The following is a 27,036-nucleotide window of genomic DNA, read 5'->3' as shown; positions in this document are numbered from 1 at the left end:
GTGCGAATGTCCTGTTTTGAGGTGTACTTGTACTGTTTCAAAACATGATTATTATTGTTGTGAACATTCACAGATGTATATATCTATATATCAAGAACTTTTTCCCCCTTAACCACTTTGGTATGATGGCACCTACGTATGCATCATGAGGCACAAATGGGTACACAAGGATGCCAGTATCGGCATCTTGATTATATATCTATTTTTTGTAGTTGTACATTAGTTACCCTTGGATTCTGTGAACTGGTTTGATCACATTTTCTGTTTGTTATTACTCAGAGTAAAACAGAACAAGTAATACAGCAGTGACTTTATATTTTATAATGTGGGTAGTGTGATACAAATTACATATGGCAGTCAATGCTGCGAACAAGAATTTGAGTCATACTGAAGAAGTTAAAAGGGAAGTAGCCAAGTCAAAAGGCATACACCAACTCCTACCCATTCCACACCCATCCACCACCCTTTCATCTTAGCTCCTCATGGATAACAAGCTGAAATGTATAGGTGTATATGGGGGGTTTGTTTTCAAACTATTTGAGAATTGCTCCCCAGCACCTGTCACACTGAGGTCCGTGATGCAATCATTGATTGTGGTACTTGTATGTCATGTTGGATAATGGTGTTCATTATTTTCTGTGGGGACAGTAGACAATTACTCTGGCATTACCACTGTAAATCGTTCTACAGTTGACTGGTTGGTGGTGGGCGTCTCTTCACTTCATCAACATAACAGTGTGGGAATGCAACAGAGGAACTTTATTTTGGGAAACTTGTTGTTCCCTTCTCATAGGATTAGGTTACAGAGAGTGGGATACCTAGTCCCATCATTCCATTTAGTGGAGAATGGGTGTGTACTTACCTAGTTGTATTTTCTGGGAAGATAGCTATGTAAGGAAGGAAGGGAGGGGGTGGAGTAGGGAGTGGTTACATGTAAATGATATTTTGATGCACCCAGAAGAGATTTCTCCCAGTTTTCTCCATTTTCCAAATTTAGGGACAAAGATGATGGGTTGCCGATTAAGTGGTCTTGCTGAGGATGTACTGTGTCTTGCTGCATTGCCTCTGACCCATCCACAAGGAGATAAGATGAGAGGGAGGAAAGGGTGGTGGATGGGAGTGGAATGAGCAAGAGCGGGTGCATGCCTTCTGACTTGGTTACCTCCTTCATAAGTAGGAAAAGCCTTTAGTACATATAAAAGTTGCTCCCTGCTGTTGTTCAGTCATTAATGTCATTTACACCACATTGAGGTGACTTTGCTGGTGGGTAGGGGATGGGGCCCCAGCCAGGTTGGGGTCGAGGTCATGTCTGTGGCACATTTCTAGTCTCTTCCTATGTGGTGTGAACAGGGTGGCTGTCTTACAGGCTGTTGCCTAATCCCACTCTAGAATGACCAGCGGGGCTGCACTGCCACCAATGTGGGATGCTGTTGTTCCTTAAACTGTCTGGCCAAGCAGTCTCATTTCCGAGGAACACCACGGTATTATAGCATAATATGTTGTTGGCTTACATGAATGTGTACAAAGCAGTCTTCCATAATGTATTGTATTGTATGGGGTGAAGTGTTGCATCCTGGACAGTTATCTGTGATACAGTCCTCTTCTGGCAACTTAGGGCTGGATGGTGGCAAGTCCTCAATCTGTCCAGGTGGATTCTGTCCTTTCAGGTAAGAGAGGATTCAGAGGAACGGACATCAGAGTGGTCTTACATGCAGCAATGTATCATCTTTCAGTTCGTTGATGGAGCAGCGAGTGATATGATTATGGATATGCCTCTGAAGGCTGGAGTCAGGTGGTTGTGGAGGAAGAGTATATGCATGTGATACAGGTATTTGGGCATGGTTTTGATGTTTGGCATGTGTTCTGCTATGTAGTGTGTTTGTGGACTTGGAAAGTGGCATGTGCCTCTCATGTCGAGGTGATCCAACTAGTGTTGTGGTTCAGAACCTTCTTTACCCTGTTCCCCCTTCATGAATTATTAACATTTGTGTGGCTCCCATATACCACCTCCCTAAAATGGTAAAATAATAATAATAATAATAATAATGTTGAAGAAAAACCTTTATTACAAAGTTGACAATTATAACTGTCTTTATTTCTTCTACCAGGATGGGTGTGTGCGTATATTTACCTAGTTGTATTTTACGGGACGAGAGCTATGCTCGTAGTGACCCATTTTCGTATCCCTCCACATCCAGTTTGTTCTTAAAACCGTATATAGTTTGGCATTCACTGTTTCTCTGTTCAGTTTGTTCCAGACATCAATCACTATGTGGGAAGCTATTTTTTTCAGGTCTCCTTTGTAACTGTTTTTAGTTTCTTTTAGTGTCCTCTTGTTTCTCTTTAGTAAGTCGTCTCTATCGAGAACTTCCATTCCTTTCATAATTCTGAAAATGGTCAACAAGTCGCAACTTTCCCTTCTCTGTTCTTGTGCTGACAACTGTAATTTCTCCAATCTTTGTTCATATGTCAGATTTGACAGTGTAGTGTAGGTGCCATTTTTGTCACTGCTCTTTGGATTCTTTCTGATTTTATGTTCTTTTTTGTGCTAGGTGCCCACATTGATACAGCATATTCTAATTTCGGTCTTCAGTGTAACAATTATTTCTCTAACCATCTCATTTATGTAGTCGAAGGCCACTTTCATTGATTGTATGTTAAGTCCCTCCAAATAATTTATTTACATGTTTATCAGGTGTCAAGTCACTCGAGATGATTACTCCTAGGTCCCTCTCCGAGTTTACTTTTTTTGACTTGTTTCCAATTTTATATTGTCCCGAAACTCTTATTTTTACTTTTTCCAAATTCCATTATGCTACATTTTTTATGTTGAAGTTAATCTCATATCTCCAACTCCATTCCCATATTTTATCCAGGCATCTTGCAGCAATCTGCAATCTTCTTCTGTTCTTACTCTCGAGTAATTTGGCATCGTCAGCAAAAAAGTTCATGTAACAATTTACTCCCTCATCCATACCATGTATGTACATGGCACACATTAAAGGAGCCAAAACAGAGCCTTGTGGGACATCACTTTTCACATCTTCCCATTTCGAATTTTTGTCTCTAAAATACCACTCATTTTTCTCCCAGTTAAGAAATCCTTCACCCATTCCAACAGTTTGCCTTGAATTCCTCCTATTTTTTCAATTTTACTTATCAATTTTTTGTGGTACTTTGTCAAATGCTTTCTGCAAATCCAAGTGTGTGTGTGCATGCGCATTTTTTTTTATATAGAATGTATAATTTGTAACAGCAGGCCATGGTCCCCCAAAGTCAGTGGTTCTTAATCTTTTCCAGTGCCCGTACCCCTTGATATCTCAGAAAATTTCCTCGTACCCCCATCCTGTACAAGTAAAATGCTAATATATTAAAAGGATGAGTGATACAAACCTTATTTGCTTTCTCATTGTAAATATACAATACCTTTGCACTGGTTATCATGTCTTGTACCCCCAGGCTTAAGGTTTTGTACCCCTTGGGGGTACAGGTACCCCAGGTTAAGAACTACTGCCGTAAGTTCTTGTCATGGTTGAGAACCACAGGACTGGGGGCTTCCAGATATCATTTTCTCACCATCATTTGGGGACTTTAGTGTTTCACTCCAAGTCCTCTCCCATTCTAAGGTACAGGTATTCAGTGTTTTTTCATTTGTTACACTTCATATATTTCACAACTGATCATGACCTACATAGGTCAGATATACTTCCCGGTTCAAGTTGGGAAAAGAAAGTTATAAAGGATAAATAAAAAATTTATTTTGTTATTTACGAAATTACTTGGCTAAAATGGGCTAACTCTGTACAACAAGTGGAATAGCAAGTGGGAAGTCGAGAGCTATTTTTCTGGGAGAGAAAAGAGGGTCTACACATCCACACAAACTTATAGAATTACTTTGAAGATGTACAATACAAGAAAAGTGACTAGGAATTTTAACCATCGTCATAAAATGATAATTTTAACCCCCTTTCCTATTCCATACCTCTTTACAACCCCAACCTTTCTCACACTTTTTCCAAGGTACATGGTGGCCTCTTTACCACACAGCAAGTCAAGAACTACAAAAGCAATGCTGTTTTTCTTGCAAGTCAAAATATTTCTTCCCCATTAAGCTACAATATCATTACTTGAACAATGATTTGTTCCGCTAGTTTTGATAGGAAAGAGGGGATACCCTGTGTATGACAAGAAACAATGTGCTCCTTCCCCTCCATGGTAAAGTGACCACTGAAGCAAAAACTGATGGAAATAATATTGTATAAGCCATTACTGATTGGGAGGGAGGTTCAAGGTGACGAAGATATAAAATCATGTGCAAAATTGTCCATCTAGGTGAGCAAATATTTTCCCAAGCAGCATCACATGAGTCAAATAAATGCACAAAGAATGTCCTTAGTCTACCAAGTAATAATTATAAAGCACCGTTAATCAAAACAGTTATTCTAGAAGTTCTACAGGAAGAGCCGGATCATTAAATATGAAATGCTTTAGTGTCATCTTCCTTCACTGTCTTGTTTTATCGAGTTGGCCCCAATCTGTTTTTATAAGAACATTTCTTTGGAATGTACAACAGTTTTATTGGACCCTTTTTCTCCAATAATGTTTAGTCTAAAGTAAACTCCAACAACTATTCAAATCCACCTACACAAGCCACAGGAACTAAATGATAAAAAAAAATAATAATAAATAAATAAAATCTTCACAAGACTTACAAAAACAAGTTTACAATCACAACCAACATGGCCCAGGGATGGATGGGTTCTATAAATCATACAGATTTCCTTTCATTTACAATCCTAGCTGTACTGTATGGCAACTGACTCTATCCAGTGCCATAATAAGATAAATGTCCCATTTCCTTACAGGAATCCCTTCCATACCATGAGATTGTAAACTTTCAGCATACAAGTCACAAAATTGGAATCACACGTATAGCATGTCAAAAATGGGCAAAAAATATGTTAAGCCACATAGCAAGTACCCGAATATTTATGCAAGATTATGACACCAGGTTTCAGATGCACAAGAAACCTTTAAAATCTTCAGTCACCTGCCCAATATACTATTTACACTTTCAATGGAAGGTCTTCTGAAAAGAATGCCTTCTTGAGGCATTAAAATGTATCAAAGATGTAGCAAAGCCCTGATGTGCAAACCCAGTGTTTATTTGTTGTGGAAGATTGGAGGTTGTGGGGAAAAGGTTCTATAGGAAAGGAGGGGGATACTTGCTCATGTCCTTGACATGGGCACATATGTAAGAGAAGCAAGGTTATTGTGAGGAATGGTTGAAGCCAGAAAGCACAGTTAATATTAGGCAAGTATAGTATATCAGATGGAGTTAAGTTCTGCAGATCAAGTCGGGTCAGGTGGGGGATGCTTAGCATACCACCAAGAAAGAGCCGACCAAATGAGGAGGAATTGGTCATGGTGTAAGAGGTCGGTCATTAGAGATAGGGCAGGTAGCAGACTGGGGTACAGAAGGCACTTTGATGTTTGACAAAGTGAGCAGAACTACTTACCAAAGCCGCTCGTCCAGCACGACAAGGGCACAATTATGTACATATGGTTTTCATGTTTCATTTGAATCAGGCTATTTACACACTAAAATAATAAATTCTTACAATAATTTGGTTTAACAGAAGTCATCAGTACATAAAGTTGAGATACCTCGATAACTGACAGTTTTGAAATAACATTAAATTCCATTTCATAAGATATAAAAAACTTTCAATAAAGAAATCAACAGCCTAGGTTTTGTAATTCATTTTCATGATAGAAATGTAACATAATGCTATAGGGAATCTTTGGAATTGACCAAACTCACTTGAAATCACTGGTGACATCACACACACAACTCCTACAACTGGATGTTAAAGTGCAACAAACTTTGAACAAAAGTGAAATTGAAGCCCTTCATACATTTGATTATTGTACAAAACACTTAGTTCTTCTTAACATCCATATTAGGGATGTAATCACGTGCCATAAGGCAGGCAAATACAGTCATGATCATCTTGGGTTTGACTTCTGTGATGTCCTCTGGCAAAGCATAAATTCGTGCCCCAATCTTCCTGGCCATTGAAATGGCATATTTGGCATTTGCTTGGTTATCCTGTATGAATACAAAAATAATTAAAACAGGGGTTATGCAATAAAAAAAAAAAAAAAAAAAAAAAAAACATTCCCACCCATTCCATCCCCAAAACACTCCACTTCCCTCCACCCTCTACCCTCCCTCATATCTTGGCACCTCCTGGATGACGGGTCATCCCTGTATCTTGTCCACTGCCCTTGATCAGAAGCAGTGTCGCAAGACACAGCAAGGCTACTATATTAAATCAGCAACCCCCCTCTCCATCCCCCTCATACAGAAGAGAAGACAGGGAGAAATCCCTTTGGGCCATGTCAAATTTTCCTCACACATACTACCCACACTTTTACCCTATCCATCTAATGCTGTAGTTACCCAACATAATTCCTTTTGGCTACAAATCTACTGCACTTGGGTAATGAAACTTTGTACAGTAGAAGCTCTACTATCCAAACCACAAGGAAAATATAATTTCCTAGTTACTTGAGTTATCTATACACCAAAAGGCTTCTTCACCCTTATTAGGGAGATAGATCAGGTACAAAGGTACATGCATAACTAGAGGGAGCAACAGGTTGTGTATTGTGACAGAAAATGCAGTAAGGCAATTCTAGTTGTGTTTCCAACTTAATATTTGATTTTTTTCAGTGACAGTTTGAAGATAAATGTGGGTAAAAAGTAAGGTGAGAGGATAGCAGCAAGTTAGAAGTGAGTATAGGGAAGAGAGACTGTAGGAAATGAATGTGGAGGTACAATGTAGATTGAGAGAAGCAAATATATGCCTTAGGGGATTAAAAAGTGTAACGAGAAATAGACATTTGGTAATGGATGCTAAGAAGAGATTGTATGAAGGGTTGATTGTGCCAACAGCACTGTATTGGGCAGAAACATGTAACATAAGAGAGGAAGAATTTAAATGTATTTGAGATGAAATGCCTACGAAGTATGGTTAAGGTAGGCTGGATTGAGTGAAAAACTAGGAGAACTGGGATGGAAAGGGAGTTGGGAGATTGGGTTGATGAAAGAGTACTGGGATGGTTTGGACACATGGAAAGAATGAGTAAAGAAAGATTAGGGTGTTGAACATGAGGGGGCAACCAAGAATGCGATGGATGCATGGGGTAAAAGGGGTATTGGGAAAGAGGAGAATATCTGTTGAGGAAGGAAGAAAGAAGATAAAAGACGGGTGAGTTAAGAATGGTTGTGTATGGATGATGCTATGATGCATAGAAGGGGGAGGTTGGAGAAATGCATGTGAATGATATTTTGATGCAGCCCAAAGGGATTTCTCCCCCTTCTTCTCTTTTTCTGCATGAGGGGAGGGACAAGGGGTGGGGGTGGGGGGGGTTGCCTTGCTGTGGAGTCTTAATGCATTGCTTCTGACCCAGGGCAGTGGGCGAGATGCAGATATGACCCATCATCTAGGAGCCAAGAAAAGTGTGAGGAAGGGGTGGTGAATGGGAGGATGAAATTGGTAAATACATCCACACATATACAAAGGGCTTTTTCCTCCTTACAAGGGAGGAAGCCAAAGTCAGGCATAAGTCCACTCCCACCCATTTCATCTTCATTTACCACCCTTCCCTCCCTCTTTTCCTGGCTCCTCCTGGATGACAGGTCATCCATGCATCTCACTGCCCTGGGTCAGAAGCAATGCAGTAAGGCACCGCAAGGCCACTTCATTTAATTGACGACCCCCCCCCCTCCATGTAGAAAAATAAATAAATAAAATAATGAGGGAGAAATTCCTTCAAGTTGCATCAAAATGTCATTCACACCCACTCCCTTCCATGCATCATCCATACACAACCATTCTCCACTCACCCCTATCTCCTGTCTTCTCCCTTCCTCAACAGACATTCCCCTTTCCCAATGCCTCTTTTACCCCATCCATCTATCCATCTCACCCTTGGTCGCCCCCTCATGTTCACCCCCTCCACCTCTGCCTTCAACACCTTTTACTAATCTTTCTTCACTCATTTTTTCCATGTATCCAAACCATCCCAATACTTTCATCAATCCTATCTCCCAACTCCCTTTCCACCTCTGTTCTCCTCCTCACCTCGTTTCTCACTATCCAACCTAGTAACACCTACCATGCTTCTCAGGCATTTCATCTCAAACACATTTAAACTCTTCCTCTCTTATGTCCATGTTTGCCCCATACAGTGCTGTTAGCACAATCATTCCTGCATACAATATTCCCAAATGTCTATTTCTTGTTACATTTTTTAACCTCCCAAGGTATTTACTTGATTCTCTTAATCTAGTTCCATCTACACTCCTCCCTTTCCTGCCACATTCACACCCAGGTATTTTATGCTATCCATTTCCTTCAGTCTCTCTCTCTTAATACTCGCTTCCAATTTGTACATTTTCCACAAATGTGGATGAGGGAAGGTTAATGTGTAAATGAGGAATGAGGTGGCCTTGCTGTGCATGTGCTGTGTCTTGCTGGATTTCCTTCTGACCAAGGCAGTGGGCAAGAGACAGGAAGACTCTTCATCCACAAGGAGCTGGGGTATGGGAGGGGCATGGGTGTAAGTGGATGTGTGCCTTGATTGGCTACCTCTCTTATAAGGGAGAAGAATGTGTGTGTGCATGCACACCTTTATTGGCTACCTCACTTATACAGGAGAAAAGGCCCTTGGTATATAGATTATTTCAGAACATTTCTGTGATATCTTTTTACCTTGTTTGGTCTGGTTATTTGAGTCTTCTGTATAGCCGAATTTCAGATCTTGGAATTTTCACTATACTAACAATCCTTTTCTCAAGTGTGCACAAATATTTCTGGTCATTTCCCAGAATAACATTTGCTTTCTTGCAATCAATTCCTTACCCTATTACCATCTATGTACACATCAAAACAATGCTTTTATTTGAAATTCTAAACCATGCCTTTCATGCAATTCAAATATTCTTTCCACAAAACCTATGTTCACCCTTTCAAGACTCCCTTCTTTGGGAAATCTCTCTCCATTACATACAACTGAATATAACTTACCTCATCAGAGCCACTATCTCTGATGATGTCATAGTTGACAGTACCAGGTTTGATGGCATCCACCAGGTCAATAACAGCTATTGCATTGCACAAAGACTGGTCTTGGAAACTGCGAATACTAGACGCTTTGCCAGCCTCTGATAATTTGGTATTAACCCAAGTAATAATTTCAGACTCCACCATTGGGGAACCTGATTCAGCCAGTTGTGTCAAGATGGATAGGGTGTAGGCTCGCATCAGTTGCCAGATCAACGCTGAAAAAAGACATTACATAGTCAGGAAAGTATAGTCAACTTTTATGTCTGTACTCTCTCTCTCTGTGTGTGTGTGTGTGTGTGTGTGTGTGTGTGTGGGTGTGTGTGTGTGTGTGTGTGTGTGTGTGTGTGTGTGTGTGTGTGTGTGTGTGTGTGTGTGTGTGTGTGTGTGTGTGTGTGTGTGTGTGTGTGTGTGTGTGTGTGTGTGTGTGTGTTTGGTGAGTGGAGAATGGTTGTATATGGATGATGTTGTGGGTGGGGTAGTATGTGTGAGTAAATTTTGACGCAGCCCGAAGGGATTTTCTCCCCGTCCTTTCCTTATATGCAATATGTGCTGTGTCTTGCGACACTGCTTCTGACCCAGGGCGGTGGGCAGGGTGCAGGGATGACGCGTCATCCAGGAGGTGCTCAGATGAGAGGGAGGGTGGGAGGGGTGTGTGTTTTCAGGGATGGAATGGGTGGGAATGATTTTATGCCTTTTCCTTTTTGGCTACCTCCCTAGTAAGCCTTGGTATATGAATGTAGTGTGTGTACGTGTTGTCAAGAGCATACAGAAAACTATTTAAAATTTGATCAGCCCCAGACTTGAATATGCAGTGTGGCATGATTCCTAGCAATATGACAAGGGGAGACTGGGGGGAAAAAAAATGTAACTCCCTATACCAGATGAATAAATAAATTATATAAAATTTATATATATTATATATATTACATATATATATATATTATATATATATATATTACATATATATATATATACTGTATATATATATATATAAGATAGGGGGGGGGAGAAAAAGGCACCTTCAGTGTAGGATGAAAGAAAGAGGTCATAAGCAAAAAATTAAAATGCTTAAAAGATGGGAGGAAGCACAGCTTTCCACACAAATGTATCTGTGGGACAAATTAGAAAAAATATTCAGGCCAACAATATTAATCTAAGGCAAAATTTTATACATGGTGTTGGGACCCCATGAGTATAGCTCATGAATGGGTTTGGATGGGTACGTGTTTTGACTTGGCCACCCCAATTGTGATGAGGAAAAGACTGGTATATACAGTATATATGTATTTTCACAAATGCACCAATCTTGTTCTGGAATTAACTAACATATGTGGTGAAGTCCAACTCTACTTACCCAGTGTGAGTGTCGGGTTGCCATCAGCAAGATCTTGTCCAGCAATGCCCACCAAACTAAATTTGAGCTGTTTGCCTAACTCTACAGCATAGTTGCAGTTTTCCAACTTCTCCATGAACTTCTTCAACTTGCTGAACTTCCTATAAAAACGAGGAGAAAATATTTAAGAAAAAAATTATAAACTTGATGACTCGCCTGTTCAATAACAATATGGAAAACCAGACAATACAGTACCAAAATCCTGTGCTTACTTGTGTACGCGCTTCCATTCCACGATGCCTGGACGAATAACATCATACAGCTGGAAGATGACCAGTCCGTCAGCAAGGTCTGAGTACAGCCAGTTAACATGTGGAGACACACCCATGCTGTTCATCCAGTTGCGGTATGCTGAAATAAATAAATAACATAATAACAAGGTAGCCGAAGCCATAGACAAAAATCTACTCCCACCCATTTCATCCCCATATACTCCACTCCAATTCACCATCCCTACCTCCCTATTTTCTCGGCTCCTCCTGGATGACAGGTCATCCCTGCATCTCGTCCACTACCCTGCTGTCATAAGCAATGCAGCAAGGTAGTTTCATTTAATCAGTGGCCCATGAACAAAAGCTCCCAAAAACCTAATAACAAAAACACTCTTAATTTCATTCATAGCTAAATGTCCAGACAGATTTCCCTGGGGGTGGGGTGGGGGGTGTTAAAGTCCTATGAGGCTGCAGGTTTCCAGTCAGTGAAACAAGGTAGCAATTAACCACTTCAGGTCAAATACTCGTGCGGAGCAGCTGCCATATGTATGATGCATCACATTACCCCCATTATAAATTATAGTCACCGCCATGTTACTCGTTCTCTTTTGCTCTGAGTAACAATAAACACAGAAAATGTGATCAAATTAGTTCACAGAATCTGGGGGTAACTCGTGTACAACTACATATATATAATCAAGATGCTGATGCCTGCATCCTTGTGTATCCACTTGCACCTCATGATGCCTACATAGGCGTCATTCTACCAAAGAGGTTAAAATGATTATTCTACCTTCATACAACCTTTCTGAGGGAGAGAAGGGAGAGCTGAACAGAGCAGAAAGTACAGATGATGGTTACTTTCCTACACTCCAATGTATTCTAAAACCTCAATTCCTACCAGGAGTTTTCTACTTACTCTTCTCTTCCCTTGTTTCTTCAATATGGTCAAGCCCTTCAAGGTCCACATTTTCTGGTTTGTCCAAACCAGGATGATTGTTGAAGAGATTGGCCACAAAGGCCACATTGAGTTTGTAAACACCTTCCACCACATCATGTGGTGTGAGGAAGCTTCGGCAGCCCAACTTCTCTGCTTGTTGCAACATAAGCTCTGCACGTCTCATCATGTCATGTTCCTACAAAAAACATGCAACAAATATGTACTAAATCAGATTATAACCAATCCAAAATGTATATACATTTTTCGCTACTGATTTCTTTCACCCTCCTTCCCCTTTTGTCAGCAATGCTTCCACTTTCCACTTCAATTTTTCTTGAATGCCCCAGATATTTCATTCAACTTTTTTCTCATGCTCTCCTTTACACCCACTCTTGTACATTACCTGCATTTCACTTCCATAGCAATCATCTTCCTATTATTTATGTCCAAAATTCTATCTAAATACCATTGGCTTTTCCCTCCTTGAAATTTGGAGGTAGCCAAGTCAAAATGCAAGTACCCACTCCCATCCACGACCCCTTCTTTCTTCTCATCTTATGTCCTCCTGGATGGTCATCCCTGTAACCCACCCACTGCCCTTCTTCAAAAACTACAGCTCCCTAGGCTTCTATTATCTTACTTTTCTTCTTCCAGTCTTGATACAACCATCCTCAACAATACTTAACACAGTAGGCATACACAAGGCTTTTTATATCCAACAACTGGTCTTCATAGACAAGATAACATCTCTACACTGAAAACAATGATGACTGGCAAAATACCTTTCAGACTGTACACATGGAACATACAAGTCACTTCAAAAACTGAACATAACCAACAGTCCAGCAAGGTTTTGTTCTATACACTATTCAACAAATATATGCATAACATTCCAACACCTACTCCTGAAGAGGACATCACATTCACAAGACACACCACAAGCAGAACATGAACTGTACACTTACCGACATGGCCTCCATTGTCACACCTGAATCTCCAGGTGCAATCTGTTTCAGGAGGTATGTGTAGATCTCTGAATCCTTAATATCATTGGTGAAGTTGTTACAACGCCTGAAACACATCAAACATAACCAGAACTTGTTAAGAAAAATTAGCAATAGTTCTTACAATGCCTGAAATATATCAACACATAACCAAAAATGATTAAGAAAAATTAGTTGTACTTGTTACACTGCTTTAAAGAGATGAACTTCGACTTCAACAGAACTAAACTAGCTTTTCTCTGTGACTTAAAAAGTACTCTTTCCTACTAAAACAAGCTTTCATGACCATAAAAATGCAATCATGATCAATCTCCCAGTACAAGAACATATACAGTATACTGCACCAAAATTCAAGAGCAACAATGTCTTATTGGAACCTAGGTTTCTTACCTGTTGACACCAGCACGGTCAAGGTGGTGATTAACCCAGCGCAGCAGAATGGCTTCGGGTGACAATTTCATCAACTCGTCAATCTTCTCACCATCAGCAAGCAAGTTGGCCAAACCAGGACAATGTTCCAGGGTGATTTGATTGAACAGACCAATTCGAATGATTTGCCACAAAAGACCCAAAACCAAATGTGGTTTACCTGTATGAAGAAAAGCAATTTAACAATGTCCAAACAATCTTTCATATTATTCTCACATGTTCATTTTTTCTCAAATATTTTTTCTTCCCTTGGGTTTTTCAACTTACCCTTAGCAAGGTCATGGGCATCAATGTTGACTACATTACACCCAATAGCTTGTGCAGATGTAAGAGCCAATGTGAGATTTTCGTGTTTGGTGTACAGGGTCAAATTACGCATGTTCAGGGCACGTTCATCTATTGTGTCTGGGCAGGAGTGGTTGATGATTTTGCTGCGTGAAAAGAATTGTACAATTAATCCAAAGCATCAATTCACCTTAGCTACTTTTATAATATGCCACAAATGAATTTTCTTTAAGAGGATACTTTTCTTAAACATCTTTTATCATATAATACCTGGACCACTTTAACAAACTACAAAACATATGACAAGCATCATCTTTCACTTATGAAAAGCAAAGACATGATTATCACATCTCTTAAAGGAGTTAATCAACAGAGGCATATACAACCATTAACTACTACTCACCATAAAAGAATGCCATCCTTGACCTTGTCATACAGTGTCTTGCCTTCTGAATCAAGTGGTAAAAGGTGCCGCAGGTCAGCATCGTGCCCCAGATTGGTATTAATCCAGTCTGAGAAAGCTAACTGTTCTTCTAGCCTGACAGAGTGTGTTGTGCCCTCTGATGATGCAGTAGACATTCCTCCTAAAGTTTCCAAATTCTCACGTTTGCTTACTACTTTCTTGAAAGTACTTGCAATATCTTGAGCTTTCAGACCAGCACACATCTGCAAAATAACAAAAATTAACATCCATACACAAAATTTCTACCCTTCTACCACTGTAAACTAATAATAAACAATGAATTCTAAAGAGTTTCAACCTAAAATTATGATGAAAACTATACCAGCTTCATATGAGACATGAAGCAACCCAGGATAAACTGCTTAGAAAATGGGCATAATAGCGAATACTCTGGTTGCCTGGACATGGAATGACCTTTGAAAGAAAGAATGAATGGGAGAGGGGCAAAATTATAGGTCCTATGTACGGTTCCCCCCACCCCCCTATAAAGGATGTAGCCAAAGTCCCACCCCACATACTTCACTCCCATTCACCACCACCCCTCCCTCCCTCTTTTCTTGGCTCCTCTTGAATGATGGGTCATCCCTGGATCAGAAGCATTGCATCTGGGCAATACCCCATCTGGGATATTGGCTGCATGTTATTTTGGGGTTAAAATTTGCTCAGTAACATGCAGCTGATACTTTAGGGTCTATATGGGGTGATTCTACATAACATCATTTTGTCTGTGATAGAGGAAATCTATCCATAGAGAAATTATGCTACTTTATTATACTATGACTGTCCCCCCCACCCTTAATACTGCCCTATACCACTGAGTGTCCCCACTTGAGTCAAAAGATGACAAGAACAGGACTGGGATAGGACTAGGCATCCTACTCTCTGTAGCCCCAAAGGGACTACTTCCTCTGTAAATAATATAAACATTACAAAATATCTCTGAATGGCCTAGACATTTTTCTCTACTAACCTAAACCCTTTCATTTACTAGCTTTGTTTTTGCTATCAACACTATTTCCTCCACTTTTTCAGAGTTGGCAACCTGCAACCGCCTCCCCTCCTACTACATGATGACAAACAGTTACAAAGGATTACAACAGACAACATTTCTTCTCAGAAATCTATGGTAGGGCCAAAAGATCACTGCCAACCACTGTAGGACTATGGTGTTCCAGGCAACAATTATTAGTGTGATACTGTTTTTGTGACCAGTTTTCACGAAAATCACTTTTAACATGAAAATGTGGAGAAGATACAAAGTTTAATGAACATAATCCTCAGCCCAGTCCAGAGAGTGAGTGCACCAATGGAGGTGTGAATGCTGATCATTTTGAAGATGGATGGCAAAAAGATAATTCTGTTTGATCACACAAGCATTAGTTACTGGTCCCGTGTTCAAACAACACAACTTTTAAATACTTTAGAGAAGGACACAATGTTAACTTACGTTTTGGAATTCATCAAAGGAGAGTCTGCCGTCAGCACTCTTATCCCAGTCCTCCACCATCTTGCGCACTTGCCATTGTGGCAGCTTGAACCCCACGATCTCAAGAGCGCTCTTGAGCTCTGACATGTCGATGTATCCATTGCCATCACGGTCAATCTGTGAACAAAATTTAAGAGTTTTAATATAAAATGTTTACAAATTAGACATGAAAACAATAATGAAAGTCTTAATACATGTACAAATAGAGAACTGTTCTGTAAGCACTTAAAAGTATGAAATAAGGGGGTAGAGTCCAGTCCACACCCATTACCTACACAGTGGAACCCAATTAATGTACCTCCCATTTCAGCACATCACTGCTATTTTTTTTTTTTTTTTCGGGCAGTAAATTTTTCATGCCAATTCAGAAATGTCATCTAGAAAAACAAGTAATGCCACTAATAATTAAAATGCAAAATTTCATTAAAAAATGCCAAAAAACAAAACGGAATTGAAAAGTTTTCATCTGCTAAAAACTAAATTGTCAGTAAAATATCAAATAACTGCCATATAAGAGAAAAACCAACATAAGGCTGGAGAATATTTTCTGTATTTTCAACTTTGGCTACACAATAATTTAAAATTTAATTTCCATTATAATGTACGCCTTCCAACAGTTGCACTATCATAAACTGTAAATTTTTAGTAAACTAAATTGTAAATATATACATATCAAATCATACAAATTGTAAAGACAAGGAACATAAGAATACTAAGAATTAATCCCTCTCCATGAACCACTGGCTGACCAAAGAGCCTCTCACCTTGTTATAATAATATTCATCCTTTAAGTCTTCCAAGAACTCAATGAATGAGTCCCAACGCTGAATGTCCATAATCTCCATGGCTAAATTTGACCTTGTAAATTATTTCTGCAAAGCATTTGCCTACAATATTATATTGCACAAATATCAACACATATATTAAATCTACTCAACTCGTTTTCTGTATTGCTTCCTATAATTGTACAAAACTGCTATCATGTAATGGACACATCCCTCCCACTTTAAACCAACTGCATTTCAGAAAAGTAAAAATTATTTACCCCTTCCATGCAAAGGGAGTGCTACAAAGATGACAGAACTAACTTCACTCCAGGCTGAGTGAAAGGATAAGTACTACCGGGTATAGAAGAGATTAACAGGAATAGATAACAATCTATGACAGGAACTAAATGATTATGTTATCAGTGCCAATTGTGTAACACATGCAATCACCCTACATGGCCATTTTATTGCTATTAACAATGCACAATCATTCTGACTGTTGCCTGACAATTTTATCCAGCCAAGGGTCCTGCTGAGTGACGGAGTTAAACTATCCTGATCAATTCTGTCACTGCTAAGCATTAACATTTACAGAAAGGAATCCCACCACCACCACAACATAGATCACATTTTTTTTTTATCACTTCAATAAAATATCATAATTAATGACAGACAACTTCATTTTCAAAGCATGAACACAGTGCAATTAGAAAACCCTCATGATGAATGAGGAAGTCACTACTATTCCTTCACTATCTCGTACTGTCCAGACCTTCAAGATAAGATCACACAAAATTAGACACGTATTTCTGCCCTTGACACCACAAGATACTGACCACTCAATGGTGGGAAATCTCTCAATAACCTATTCACATCAAAATCAAGACCTACCAATACCCAAGAACAAAACAAGCACCACCATTTATTGGTATGGAGTTTTATCTCTTGTACCTAATTTCTCACTATGGTAACTGACAATACAATCTCGTGCATACTACAGAACCTCTTACCATTCTTTTATATTATAAAAAAAAAAAATAAATTCAAGGACCAAAATAACCAGTTATCTTGCCCCATTATCTAAACATGCTTGGCAATGACATACAAAAACCAACAACTCACTTGAACGTTAGTTTAAATAATTCAAGTCTAAGACTAAAATCAAAGGAAACATTACTCCCATTTTATTTAGTTCAAGAGAGGTATAAAGACGAAAATTTGGATAACTCGCAAACACTCAAAAGAGAGGGGAGGGGGAGAGAGTTCAGTATCACTACTCTATCGCACCTACTCGACTTCCCTTTCCTTATCAAGAGCCTAGAGATAATTGTGGCAAGAGTACGCACACGCTACAACTAAAAAGCATGCGGTTACAAAAATAAATAAATAAATAAATCTTGCTTAGAAGAAAAAAGTAAATATCCTCACCCCATAGCTCACGATCAACTCTTTTCAAACGGGTCCTTTCCCCAAGTTCCAAATTAAAAACCCAGACATTTAACCTTTAACATTGTGACACGTGGAATGTGTGAACCACAACTTCATTATGGAAAAAAAAAATAATAATAATAATAAAAGGGAATTCAAAATATTGCGCTGGTAAAAGGACCCACTGAAAAACAATTCTATTATCGCGCATCGCCCCCCCTCCCCATCCCCTGGCACTACCCCGACCCCACGCCAAGGTCATAGGCGTCTGCTGTGCCAGCAAATGAACTTAGCAGCTCCTTAAATGGCTCACAAGAGGTTCAAAAGGTCAAAAGCACTTTCTGCAACTCGTCTGGTAATATGCCCAAGTCTATTTTCTTACACCAACATTGTTTACGATGCTTAAATACACACAGTATATTTCTTTACATTACATGCGGTGACCTATAATTTAGGCATATAAATCTGTTTAACACACACAATGTATTTGGTAAATTATGTGATTATAATTTAGGTTATAAATAAAAGAATAAAAAAAAAAAGGAGGGAGCAAAAAGTGCACCTCTCCAGTCCAGGAAACTTATTCCATGCCACAGTGTACAACATATGAAGGAGACCATAAGGCCTACACTAGACAGTTCCTTGCCCATTACCACCTATCCATTAAAGTTATTCAACCTTCTTTAAAACAACCGATTGTTTCAGTGCTCACTACATGGTTACTAAGCCTATTCCATTCGTTAATCCTTCTATTGGTAAACTAGTTCTTGCCTATTTCCCTAAAGTCCCAATTTCTTCAAATGTACCATCATCAGCCTCCTGTCCCCTACACTCACTCGTGTGGATAAACCACAAGTTTCTTCAGGTCGAAGTTTCAGTCTCCTGACGGAAAGAAACGCAGCCATCAACACCGTGTATACGATATTTGCAGATCATATTGACCAAAGGACGGAGGAGGGGGGAGGAAGAAGAGGGAAGCGGGGGAAGGATGACCGAAGAGGGAGGAGGGGGAAGGAAGACGATGGAGGAAAAAGAGGGAGGAGGGGGGGAGGAAGAAGATGGAGGGAGGGGGGAATGAAGAGGAAGGAGAGGTAATTAAGTGGGAGAAGAAATAAGAGCGAAGAATGTTGTAAAATGGCCGCATTACATATAACCGAAATGCACAAAACCCAAATTCCCAATTCCACTTCAAAAACGTTTGCTTTGAAGCTTCGAACTTTGTTTTCATATAAACTGGAGACAATATAAATTTCCCCTCCCCCGAAAACATAATACACCAATTTTAATAGATTGATCTTAGTTCTCTACTCTAGTTGACACTGAAAGAATTAAAAAACAAATAATAATAATGAAATAATTAATGAAAAATTATTTGGTACTTCTCTCCTCGCAGTGAGCAACCAGGATGTGGCGCACGGAATATAGCCGTGGCGGCACACTAGGCTAGCATGCTACTTGCTTCTGCTACCTCGTTTGAGTAAAAAAAAAATACTTCAGTGACAATATTCTAGGCTTCCGTAAGACCATCTCAACAATGTGTCTAACATTCGTATAGCTCTTAGTTCGTCATTCAGCTTCTCACCATATGACGTAAGAGTAATTTGACATTTGGAAATGTGAAAAACAAAAGATCGTAACCGAAGTCGTTTCTACTCAAACTAAGTAGCAAGAGCAAGTCGCATGCTAGCTAGAAATGCTTAGTGTGACGCCACCTTTACTGATAAGACTGCAAATTCGAATGATTTGTCCTCTTGATACTCTGACGATATAACTGACCAAATCTTAAATTTCATAACCATAATGATTTTTTGACAGTATGTTAAAGAAGGGTTGGTTAAGTCAAATTAACGTGCTGTTTCCAAAGTCGGAGGTGGGACCCCTTGGGAAAGAACTTCACGATTGCTTATTCGATGGATTGTGCGTGCGTTGGGTCCATTATTCAGTATATATCATCTCAACTTCCAATGTAGAAGAGAAAAGGTACAGCAGTGATACCAGCCCACCTTGATGGTGTTGATGCGAATCCCGTATTTTATCAAAGAACATGGTGAAATATGCGTTCACACGCGCGCGCGCGCGCACACACACACAGTTCGTTGCTGTTGATCAGGAGACAAAACAAGATAGGGTGAAGAGAGGGGATTGGCTACATCACGTGAAGAACTGGAAAGCCATACACAACGGAAGAAAAAAGAAAACAGGTTAAATGTCGTGAGAGGAAACACGGGTCTCTGTACAGTCTTCAAGACGAGACTACATTAAAACTACCTATGTGATAATAAAACAAGAATGATCATAATGTCTGAACCAATGGTGACAGTGATACAAGACGTGAAAACAAGATAATGACCGTCCTTCGAAAGAGTACTTTAAATTAACGTTTAATTAAATCTAAAACGGTCATCACTTTCCCTTGGGACTGGAGATGTGTAGTGTGTGCGCGCGCACGCGAGTGCGTATTTGTAAAAATCATAGCATTACCCGCAGATCGTACTCATCCGTGGGTAACAACTACAACGAATCCAGTATGTGATCTAAAGACTATGATGAAATCATACACACACACTATCTATACCTTTCGCAATGATTTGGGGAAAAAAATCCTATCCGGCTCGGTCAAGTTGCGTCGCTTTCACCGAGACTCTAAAATATTGTCCCAAGTGGAGTGCAGGTTAGACCTATTACTAAATTAATCCACTCAAGAAATCTCCACACATCTTGCGAAAGACACTGGTCGAAATGTAGGCGGGCAGGTAGGTCAAGAGGCTGAATACCTGTGTGTGTGTGTGTGTGTGTGTGTGTGTGTGTGTGTGTGTGTGTGTGTGTGTGTGTGTGTGTGTGTGTTACCTAGCTGTAGTATACAGGAAAGGAGCAACGCTCGTTGGGTCCGGTCCGGTCGCACACATGAAGAATCGTCACCCCATAAGATCCCACCTGATGAAGAATCGTAAACCCAAGATGGCCCACATGAAGAATGGCCACCCTAGGATTGCCCACATGAAAAATTGTCACCCTGTCGAAGTCTGGGGTGATGATTCTTCATGTGATCAGTCCTGTCTCCTATTCTCTAATTTTCTAACACACCTAGACATTAATGTATGTGTGTGTGTGTGTGTGTGAGAGAGAGAGAGAGAGAGAGAGAGTTTCCAGTGCATGCATGTGCACCGCCAACTTTACTACCATTGTGAACCGCACTGCTTCAAATGACCTTGAACCTCGATGCTCCAACTGAGCCCCCAGCATCACCGCACCTCCCCTCCCTTCCTCCCGAACTCACCGCCCACCCAGAGACTCCACCCCACCCCACCCCCTCACCCCCTCCCTCCGAGCCGTCTCTCACCGTCATTAACATACCTGGCTGGGCAAAAATAAAATTAAAATTATGTTTGACCGATGGAGGCATCGACAGGACCCCACGAGTGTTGCACTAATCCACTATGTTTGCTGTACAATCAAGTACATTCGATACGGCAGTTCTGTCGTTATCCATTATATTTATTTAGTTCCTCTGAGGTAGCAATCATTTTTACATATACACAAACAGCCTGCAAACTGTGCAAGTTACAGTATTCCATAACTATACTCTATCAACCCTGTATATTATTTAGCTCATAATAATTTTCTTCTAACTAATGCCACACTAATTCGGCTTATGATATTTTCCCTATACTAACGCTGCGGTGTCACTTGTTAATTTCATTCTGGTTAAAACTAGACATTTTTATTCTGACGAGGCTGCGAATTTGAGACTGAATGTCGTCTCGACCGAGTCGCAATGTCAAACATTGTAAGGTTCGCCTGATGCTTTACACACACACACACACACACACACACACACACACACACACACCTTACATCAAAGCCTTTTGTCTATCAACCTGCATGAGGGTCATATTTGTTTGACAACAGTTTATTGATTACCTGGTACATATTTATACAAGACGTTATATAACAAATACTATGGAGAAGAATACCAGCCGTTATACATCTAAACTGATCCGAGCTTCCTCAAATTGTCTAAACACTTCAGGAATGACGTACTAAAAATAACGAAACCGAAATACAGGATGATAAATTCCGTTCACAAAAGTTGAAAATATTCTACAAGTCGACATGACGTCACTAACGCGTCCGACGCTACTATACATGAAGACTCCATTTGAGGTTCACCTCAACCTTCTCGCCTCAACAATAAATAATTTCCGCTATTACCGAGACATTGCAATTCTAAATAACGCATATATAATATGGAATTAGGACAATTAAACAGAGGTGGAGAAATTCTAACGGACCAGCAAGACCTTGTAGTAACGAACAAAAACTCCTAAGACTCAACCGTCCATGGAGCGTTAGACGTGATACCGGGCCTGGCAGTAAGAGTGGCACTATCCAGCCACTAACTGTCACCCCTCCACCTCCTCCTCCACGTGCACCTCGCTGAGGACATGTACCCCGCATGCTCACAGCAACTCGCCAGCGCCGTCTTCGTTCTTTTCCTCCTCCTCTTCCTCCTCCTTTTGGCAGCCCTCTTTGCCTTCGTCTTAGTTTTCCTCCGCCTCTCACCTCCTTCGACAGCCAGGGAGGCTTATATTGTGCTTCCTTTTCCTTGTCTCACTCACTCACTCACTCACTCACTCACACACACACACACACACACACACACACACACACACATATATATATATATATATATATCCGATAATTCTTATGACAGTCGCATGCAGGATTCGAACCCACTGTTTTCGGCCACTCGAATCCTGCATGCGGCGGTCATAAAATTATCGGATTGATGTCGCTGTTACTAGCGAATTTCTCATATATATATATATATATACATATACACACAGACGCGAGATTTGAGCATGAACTGCAACAAAGCAGACTAATAAAGCGAGCATGGCCGAGACCCCCTTCAGCCCCCCCACCCGGAAACGCCCCCCACCCCCAGCAAGAGGAGGAGGAGGCGCCGACAGCGACGATGAGAAAGACATCCTGTGCGCGGGGTGGGGTGGTGGGAAGGTGGTGGTGGTGGGAGGGGGAGGGGGGTTCACTCAAGGTGGAAGGCCTGGGGAGGATGGGAGGTGGGGGAGATAAGAGGTGGTGGTGGAGGAGGAGGGGGGAGAGTTATCTGGTGTGAAGAAGATAAATGAAAATGGCGTGAGGAAGGACGGGGAAGGGCACCCTTTCGGTCACGGAAAACTGGAGGGCTGCTGAATCAATTTCCATATCCCTTAGCATTGACTATATTGAGAAGATTGCAGGAGTGGCGTGGCAGATGCTGCTCTGTTTAGCAGTGAAAGTGAAATGATTGCATGCACATACACACACGTGCGCGCGCACACACACACACAATACAAAATGTAGAAAAGATCGATTCTCGTAACGCCTGAAAACACAATTACATGGATGAATTTCGATTCAGCAACACAAGAAGTTCAGCATGACGAAGAGGGACTCGCCATGCACGAGCGGGGATCGAGTTTTTTCACAAGCAGGTGGAGAGAGAGAGAGAGAGAGAGAGAGAGCGCGTCTTGATCCGTTCAACCAAAGGGACCCCAGGTCAACAAAATTTCAATCGACCGAGACCTCACCCAGAATAAGGATCTCCCCTTCGGCTGAATAATGTTCTGAATTTTACCAAATATAACCCTGGTTGAGGTGTCGTCCTGCTGAAAGAGTTCAAACACCATTTCAAACGTTCGACTTGTGAGCAGACATGACGTCACAGTCGTCTTTGCGGAGGGTGGGCAGTGGGAGGAGTCTCGTTCAAATATCAATAACCGACTTCGGAATTTTCGCCGCGATTTACGATCTAAGTCATTTACTAGAGCCACCGCCCAGCGATTTTCCTCAGCTGTGGGAAATCCCCTTCGCTGAGAATTTTTTTTGTTCTATATAACTACAGATTCTTGATGGCAGCTCAATTGTATTTCATCTTATAAAGAATATGGCAGAGTGGAGAGAGATGAGGGGTCGGGAAGGAGGGAGTATGAAATGTTTATCTCAACGGTAGCTGTGAACAGTTTCCACCAGCATCTGGCAGGCTGGTATGACCATGTTCTTGAGCAGCAACGTCATGCTACACATAGCAAGCGATAGCTCAACACCAGCAGAAACAATAAACAAAGTCCTACGAAAAGGACTGCCCATGTCCAACGTTGCTATGTCACGCGGAGGTCGAAGCTTCTCATTGGACCTTGAACTCACTTGACCCCACCCCATGCTCTTTCTGAACTCGTTGATTGGTTGGTTGCTCTCCTACGGTTGCTCGTGACTGCCATGCATTACATTTCTTTTTCTACATGATCTATTTTTGGCCCCCTGTCCAAGACCCCAAGAACCTTCAGCAAATTTTGCTAAAATGGATTTCAGGGAGGAGGTGTAGAAGTCCACTTATTATTCGTATTTCATTAAGGCCCCATTAGCACATCACATGGCGACCCGTAATTGGCCAACCGCCCTGCGTGTTGTACTCAACCGAAAGGGACCCGTGGCGGAAGCCACTCCACTACATAACGAACCCAAACCAAAGGGTTTGTGGTCACGATGGTTCTTCAGTGTGGAGAGCTTCTTCGGCTGGGGACAGGAGGAAATGTGCGGCACGCTAACTGAATTAAAACCAGACCCAAAACCTTTCTACTGGAGAAGTGTCATGACTAGGCTTTTTACATTGATAACAAGGAATATAAACTACGGAATTAAGATAACGAGAACACGTGATGAAGCTGCACAAAGTACGCCTTAGGAAGAGTGTTCGGTCCTTGCACAAGAGCGAGGAAGACTTCAAGACTGAAGACTGAAAGGCGATGGACGAGAAGACGATGGAGTGGCTGTGAAGGCTATGGAGGAAACGTGGGTTGTGGAGGGAGGGGAGAGGAATTGGTGGAGAGAGGAAGAGGAAGGAATGGGAAAACAGAAAGGTCGACGAGTATCATGCCCAAGAACTTCGAATTGCAAATGAAACAAAGGTCACTCTAGTACTTTACTGTGCAAAAGGACAATACTGGGGAGTGGTAGTACTGAACACGTCCTTCCAGATAAAATACACAAAAAGAGGTAAAATAATAATACAAAAATTAGAAGGGGAGGAAGGATATGAGGGGGGGGGGCAAGGATCTTGGAGGGTAAAGTACTGGCGAGACAGAACATGGAGAGAAAAAGAGCAACTGGAGATGGTAGATAGGAATAGAATGGGGTCAATGGGCGCTAAGAGGCTGGGGAAGAATAGGAACGAGGGATCTCGTATCTTACACTTTACAGGATTACCTGATCAGTCCTTTCCAGTAAAAGGACTCGCTTCTTCAATGTATGATATGGATAATGCGAGTGCATTTTATATTCCATGAATGTAACGGTATGCATTGTGCATGTATGTATAAATGCATTTGTGTGTGTTTGTGTATAAATTATTGAAAAAGAGCTAGGTCACCGACTTGATGACCCTTGCCCCACTCCATCGATTTATATTACAAGAAGGCTCAGGAGAGGGGCGGAGAAGAGGAAGAGAGAAGAAAGAGGAAGAGGGGGCGAGGAAAGAGACGGCAAAGAATGTTGGTGGGAGAAGAGGGGGTGCATGGAGTGAGAGATCTGCAGCCGGGGACGAGTGATGCCTGCACGGGAAACTGCCCAACAGGGAATAGTCAGTGAATGGACATCGAAGGCAGGAAGAGGTGAAGGGCAGATGGCGAAGAAGAGAGGGAGGGCGCAAGAGACAGAGACAGAGAGAGAGACTATAAGAGACGGGTTTGAAAAAGAGCAAACAAGTTAAGAAGGTATATAGGGAACGAAGTTGTAGGAAGTGTGTGTGTGTGTGTGTGTGTGCGCGTGTGTGTGTGCGCGTGTGTGTGCGCGCGCGCGCGGAGGGTATTTCACCCAGTTTGTCTTTTCTCCGGCATTTCTCCCATACCTGTCCCTTCTTCCTCTGGCACTTCAGCTACTTGTACTCGTATTCTCCTCTGACGTTCCTCCCCTTCTCTTGGGTCCCCAACAGCTCTCTTCTTCCTCTCTAAAGCTTCTTCATGGCGCCCCCCACCCTAGCAACCTCTGGCTCTTTCCGACATTCTAGCCCTCTCTGGCATTTGCATCTTGCTCCTTCAATCTCTTCCAATTACTTGTACCCGTGCCTTATAAGCAGCATGGGTCTCCCTCTTCCCTTCCTTCACCTTTCTCCCCATGTTTCTCTCTTCATAATGCTCGTATATCTAGCTTCCGTAACACATTAATATTACAAATCATTACACACGCACCCATGCACGCACGCACGCACACACACACACAACTATAATCTCAACACCTTCCTACTATAGGTACACTACCCAATCCATGGCTGTACCAGAAAAGAACAAACCGACGACCGCAGGATCTCCCTAACAAAATAAATAAATAAATAAACAAATAAATAAATAAATAAATAAAAACGCTACGTGGCACTTACTCACGGCCGGTGGCACCACTTCTTCAGCAATTGGCACTGACACCATGGATACAGTGTGGCTAAGAGGAGCCTTCGGTGCGAGGATGAATGTGGTCAGTCAACAAACACTCGCACTGACTCGCTCGCTCATTCCCACACGCACGCACGCACCAACACAATTTTGTGAATTCCATGGCAAGGGCAAACCATTTCCATTTCAATCGTGGCTAGGGTGGAAGCCTTCTCAGGTACCCGTGCGGGGAGGGGTGGGGGCACATGGAGAGGGAGAGGGGGAGGGAGGGAGGGAGGGAGAGAGAGTAGAGAGACTTCATCTTGGTCTTCTCACCTGTTCCCTTACGAGTGCGTCTCGTTCAGGCGATTTGCACACACTCTCCCATCACCCATGCAGGGCAGGCCTGGCCCCCGCCCCACCCAGGCACCCCCTTACCCTCCCCCCCGGGGTAGGGTCTCGTCTGGGGCCGCCAGGGGTTTACCCGAGAGACCACTTATCACATCTCATACAAAGGCTGCATCGCTCCCCAGGGGGACAGGCCGGCCATGCAGCGGATCATTAAGGCTCAACTCAAAACAGTTGGCCCAAATAGACACGCATGCACACGCGCATGGTCATAGCAGCCTCCTCGGGTCCCCTCTCTCTCCTCCTCCTCCTCTTCTGCCTCGTTATCATCTTCTTCTTCCTCGTCCTTCTCCTCTTCTTCCTTTTCCTCTTGCCGAAGGAGGCTTGGAGAAGCCCTGAATCGGGAATCCTATAATGAACAATTGACCTAGCCCCCCCCCCTTCCTCACCCTCCTTACCCCACGGCAGACGACTCTATTCAGCGTTGAAGAGATACACTCTTGTTTCCGACCCTCCCAGTACCGTGCAACATTGTACAGATAACGTGACAAGCAAGAGGACGATGAGGTTTGGATATCCAACACAAGGCCGAAGGACCTGTCTGAACGAGATTTCAATCGATCGTGACCCCCTGGTCCCAAAGGGTCACGCTTGTCCACGGAAAGGAGTGTGGAGGGCGAGAGGGAGTGTGGAGGGCGAGAGAGTATGTGGAGTCTGAGGT

The 27,036-nt window shown here is 41.7% G+C and overlaps 1 protein-coding gene and 1 long non-coding RNA gene across 3 annotated transcripts in view; one reads left to right on the top strand and one right to left on the bottom strand.

The window, feature by feature from the left end:
* Positions 1–261: 261 nt before the first annotated feature.
* Positions 262–4,721, top strand: LOC143027128 (uncharacterized). The gene is made up of 2 exons (XR_012966572.1): positions 262–3,466; positions 3,506–4,721. It is a non-coding gene; the product is annotated as an uncharacterized LOC143027128 (long non-coding RNA).
* Positions 3,742–27,036, bottom strand: part of Fim (plastin-2 fimbrin) — a 129,615-nt gene continuing 106,320 nt past the window's right edge. The window contains exons 1-11 of one of the 2 annotated variants that reach the window (XM_076188161.1): positions 16,114–16,221; positions 15,311–15,466; positions 13,804–14,066; positions 13,383–13,546; positions 13,077–13,275; positions 12,648–12,753; positions 11,662–11,878; positions 10,743–10,881; positions 10,492–10,631; positions 9,099–9,352; positions 3,742–6,112 (exon numbers count right to left, since the gene is read on the bottom strand). In XM_076188161.1, the coding sequence (XP_076044276.1) occupies positions 5,942–6,112; positions 9,099–9,352; positions 10,492–10,631; positions 10,743–10,881; positions 11,662–11,878; positions 12,648–12,753; positions 13,077–13,275; positions 13,383–13,546; positions 13,804–14,066; positions 15,311–15,466; positions 16,114–16,194 (1,890 nt within the window). In that variant the 5' untranslated portion in view covers positions 16,195–16,221 and the 3' untranslated portion in view covers positions 3,742–5,941. Of the gene's footprint in view, positions 6,113–9,098; positions 9,353–10,491; positions 10,632–10,742; positions 10,882–11,661; positions 11,879–12,647; positions 12,754–13,076; positions 13,276–13,382; positions 13,547–13,803; positions 14,067–15,310; positions 15,467–16,113; positions 16,222–27,036 lie in introns of those variants that run through there. The other variant, XM_076188160.1, reaches the window with a different exon arrangement.

Source organism: Oratosquilla oratoria, chromosome 7 (assembly GCF_046742065.1).
Source record: "Oratosquilla oratoria isolate Oo_2021 chromosome 7, ASM4674206v1, whole genome shotgun sequence".
In the NCBI taxonomy this organism is placed as follows: domain Eukaryota; kingdom Metazoa; phylum Arthropoda; class Malacostraca; order Stomatopoda; family Squillidae; genus Oratosquilla; species Oratosquilla oratoria.
The sequence above is the reverse complement of the archived record's forward strand: the minus strand, read 5'-3'. Positions and strand labels throughout refer to the sequence as shown.